This window comes from Bombina bombina, chromosome 7, assembly GCF_027579735.1.
Source record: "Bombina bombina isolate aBomBom1 chromosome 7, aBomBom1.pri, whole genome shotgun sequence".
Lineage (NCBI taxonomy): Eukaryota > Metazoa > Chordata > Amphibia > Anura > Bombinatoridae > Bombina > Bombina bombina.
Window position 1 is genome coordinate 190,689,955 of NC_069505.1, and position 4,696 is coordinate 190,694,650.

Consider the following 4,696-nt stretch of genomic DNA (forward strand, 5'->3'; position numbering starts at 1 on the left):
GCCATCCATGGATTCTGTCAGTGTTTTGATCTGTTCACCATCAACATTGCGTGCAGCAGCAACCACAGCCTCCCAGACACTGTTCAGAGAGGTGTACTGTTTTCCCTCCTTGTAAATCTCACATTTGATGATGGACCACAGGTTCTCAATGGGGTTCAGATCAGGTGAAAAAGGAGGCCATGTCATTAGATTTTCTTCTTTTATACCCTTTCTTGCTAGCCACGCTGTGGAGTACTTGGACGCGTGTGATGGAGCATTGTCCTGCATGAAAATCATGTTTTTCTTGAAGGATGCAGACTTCTTCCTGTACCACTGCTTGAAGAAGGTGTCTTCCAGAAACTGGCAGTAGGACTGGGAGTTGAGCTTGACTCCATCCTCAACCCGAAAAGGCCCCACAAGCTCATCTTTGATGATACCAGCCCAAACCAGTACTCCACCTCCACCTTGCTGGCGTCTGAGTCGGACTGGAGCTCTCTGCCCTTTACCAATCCAGCCACGGGCCCATCCATCTGGCCCATCAAGACTTACTCTCATTTCATCAGTCCATAAAACCTTAGAAAAATCAGTCTTGAGATATTTCTTGGCCCAGTCTTGACGTTTCAGCTTGTGTGTCTTGTTCAGTGGTGGTCGTCTTTCAGCCTTTCTTACCTTGGCCATGTCTCTGAGTATTACACACCTTGTGCTTTTGGGCACTCCAGTGATGTTGCAGCTCTGAAATATGGCCAAACTGGTGGCAAGTGGCATCTTGGCAGCTGCACGCTTGACTTTTCTCAGTTCATGGGCAGTTATTTTGCGCCTTGGTTTTTCCACACGCTTCTTGCGACCCTGTTGACTATTTTGAATGAAACGCTTGATTGTTCGATAATCACGCTTCAGAAGCTTTGCAATTTTAAGAGTGCTGCATCCCTCTGCAAGATATCTCACTATTTTTTACTTTCTGAGCCTGTCAAGTCCTTCTTTTGACCCATTTTGCCAAAGGAAAGGAAGTTGCCTAATAATTATGCACACCTGATATAGGGTGTTGATGTCACTAGACCACACCCCTTCTCATTACAGAGATGCACATCACCTAATATGCTTAATTGGTATTAGGCTTTTGAGCCTATACAGCTTGGAGTAAGACAACATGCATAAAGAGGATGATGTGGTCAAAATACTCATTTGCCTAATAATTCTGCACTCCCTGTATATATATATATATATATATATATATATACAGGGAGTGCAGAATTATTAGGCAAATGAGTATTTTGACCACATCATCCTCTTTATGCATGTTGTCTTACTCCAAGCTGTATAGGCTCGAAAGCCTACTACCAATTAAGCATATTAGGTGATGTGCATCTCTGTAATGAGAAGGGGTGTGGTCTAATGACATCAGCACCCTATATCAGGTGTGCATAATTATTAGGCAACTTCCTTTCCTTTGGCAAAATGGGTCAAAAGAAGGAATTGACAGGCTCAGAAAAGTCAAAAATAGTGAGATATCTTGCAGAGGGATGCAGCACTCTTAAAATTGCAAAGCTTCTGAAGCGTGATCATCGAATAATCAAGCGTTTCATTCAAAATAGTCAACAGGGTTGCAAGAAGCGTGTGGAAAAACCAAGGCGCAAAATAACTGCCCATGAACTGAGAAAAGTCAAGCGTGCAGCTGTCAAGATGCTACTTGCCACCAGTTTGGCCATATTTCAGAGCTGCAACATCACTGGAGTGCCCAAAAGCACAAGGTGTGCAATACTCAGAGACATGGCCAAGGTAAGAAAGGCTGAAAGACGACCACCACTGAACAAGACACACAAGCTGAAACGTCAAGACTGGGCCAAGAAATATCTCAAGACTGATTTTTCTAAGGTTTTATGGACTGATGAAATGAGAGTGAGTCTTGATGGGCCAGATGGATGGGCCCGTGGCTGGATTGGTAAAGGGCAGAGAGCTCCAGTCTGACTCAGACGCCAGCAAGGTGGAGGTGGAGTACTGGTTTGGGCTGGTATCATCAAAGATGAGCTTGTGGGGCCTTTTCGGGTTGAGGATGGAGTCAAGCTCAACTCCCAGTCCTACTGCCAGTTTCTGGAAGACACCTTCTTCAAGCAGTGGTACAGGAAGAAGTCTGCATCCTTCAAGAAAAACATGATTTTCATGCAGGACAATGCTCCATCACACGCGTCCAAGTACTCCACAGCGTGGCTGGCAAGAAAGGGTATAAAAGAAGAAAATCTAATGACATGGCCTCCTTGTTCACCTGATCTGAACCCCATTGAGAACCTGTGGTCCATCATCAAATGTGAGATTTACAAGGAGGGAAAACAGTACACCTCTCTGAACAGTGTCTGGGAGGCTGTGGTTGCTGCTGCACGCAATGTTGATGGTGAACAGATCAAAACACTGACAGAATCCATGGATGGCAGGCTTTTGAGTGTCCTTGCAAAGAAAGGTGGCTATATTGGTCACTGATTTGTTTTTGTTTTGTTTTTGAATGTCAGAAATGTATATTTGTGAATGTTGAGATGTTATATTGGTTTCACTGGTAAAAATAAATAATTGAAATGGGTATATATTTGTTTTTTGTTAAGTTGCCTAATAATTATGCACAGTAATAGTCACCTGCACACACAGATATCCCCCTAAAATAGCTATAACTAAAAACAAACTAAAAACTACTTCCAAAACTATTCAGCTTTGATATTAATGAGTTTTTTGGGTTCATTGAGAACATGGTTGTTGTTCAATAATAAAATTAATCCTCAAAAATACAACTTGCCTAATAATTCTGCACTCCCTGTATAATTATATATACAGTATATATACACACATCTTTATCTAGCTGTTTGTATATACACATCTTTATCTTGATCTGTGTGTACATAGCCATCTTTATCTAGCTGCGTGTGCGTGTGTGTATATATATATATATATATATATAATTATATATACAGTATATATACACACATCTTTATCTAGCTGTGTGTATATACACATCTTTATCTTGATCTGTGTGTACATAGACATCTTTATCTAGCTGTGTGTGCGTGTGTGTATATATATATATATATATATATACATACACACATCTTTATCTAGCTGTGTGTATATATACACATCTTTCCTCTTTATCTAGCTGTATGTATATACACATATTTATCTTGGTCTGTGTGTACATAGACATCTTTATCTAGCTGTGTGTGTATATATGTATATATATATATACATATATATATATATATACTATATACTATATATATATTCACATCTTTATCTAGCTGTGTGTGTGTGTATATATATATATATATATACACATCTTTATCTAGCTGTGTGTACGTACACATCTTTACCTAGCTGTGTGTATATATACACATCTTTATCTAGCTGTGTGTATATACACATCTTTATGTAGCTGTGTGTACATACACATCTTTATATAGCTGTGTGTATATACACATCTTTATCTAGCTGTGTGTACATACACATCTTTACCTAGCTGTGTGTATATACACATCTTTATCTAGCTGTGTGTACATACACATCTTTACCTAGCTGTGTGTATATACACATCTTTATCTAGCTGTGTGTGTATATATATATATATATATATATATACACACACACATACACATCTTTATCTAGCTGTGTGTATATACACATCTTTATCTAGCTGTATGTATATACACATCTTTATCTAGCTGTGTGTACGTACACATCTTTATCTAGCTGTGTGTATATAAACATCTATGAGCACGTGTCCCTGTGTATGTAATTATCTGCATGCAACACATTTGCTAGCTATAGCACCTATGTAGGATATGGTTTTGTTGTTCCTGTAGTAGTGAACAGGGAACTGCTGCATGGTATTTGCAAGTCTCCTGCTTTATTTTTGGAACCACTGACGGTTAGACTTGCTCATGCTATATAAAGTTTATATCATAAAGGATGCTATATAAAGTTTATATCATAAAGGTGCAGACACCAGCCAGTTCTATTGGGTGATGTCACCTGTACTATAGAATAACCACCTACCCCTAAAAGGCAACTTACCTTGATTGAGAAGACCACAGCCAAAAAGCCCAGGCAAAAAGGATTCATATAAGACATACTGAAGAGTGACCACACCAGATGGTCTCTCACAGGAGTCCCATTATCTGGGATGTTCACCATAGTAGTCTGGACTTGCTGGCTTGGTACAGCACTAAAGTCTACCAGCTCCTCAGTCAGGGAATTATAGCCATGGCTGCTGTACTGGGGTGGTTCATCTGCCCAGGACAAGGAAGGGTTCAGCTGCTTAGAAAAGTTACTATTCTCCATTGTTGGTTACTTGCAACTCTATGTCACCCTGGTGTGAGCTGTAACATTACTGAATATTTCTGTGAGGGGGAGAATCCAAGGAGGAGCTTGGGCTATGAATTAGTTTCATTTCCTTCTCACTGTACAGGGAGCACACATCATCCTTTGCTGTAACAGTATTATGTCAGCACCACAGAGTAAGGCTTCTTGTAGGTACACAACATAATACTTTATAATCACACTACAAATGGCTGATAGAGAGGGCACTGCTACACTATGTATGGTGGCACTGGCAGCTGTGGGGTTATTTGTGGAGAGGTCAGCGTATAGAACCAACACTGTACAAGACTATCCCACCCACTTTATATCTTATTTAGTGGCTATTAACTCCTACTTGAAAAGTGTCTGATTAACCCTTATG

General features: G+C 40.1%; 1 protein-coding gene across 1 annotated transcript in view; it reads right to left on the bottom strand.

The window, feature by feature from the left end:
* The window catches only part of LOC128666106 (dispanin subfamily A member 2b), a 19,890-nt gene extending 15,555 nt beyond the window's left edge, over positions 1 to 4,335 (bottom strand). The window contains exon 1 of the mRNA XM_053720516.1: positions 4,030 to 4,335. Within this exon, the coding sequence (XP_053576491.1) occupies positions 4,030 to 4,296 (267 nt within the window). The 5' untranslated portion in view covers positions 4,297 to 4,335. The remainder of the gene's footprint in view (positions 1 to 4,029) is intronic.
* Between the last annotated feature and the right edge of the window lie 361 nt (positions 4,336 to 4,696).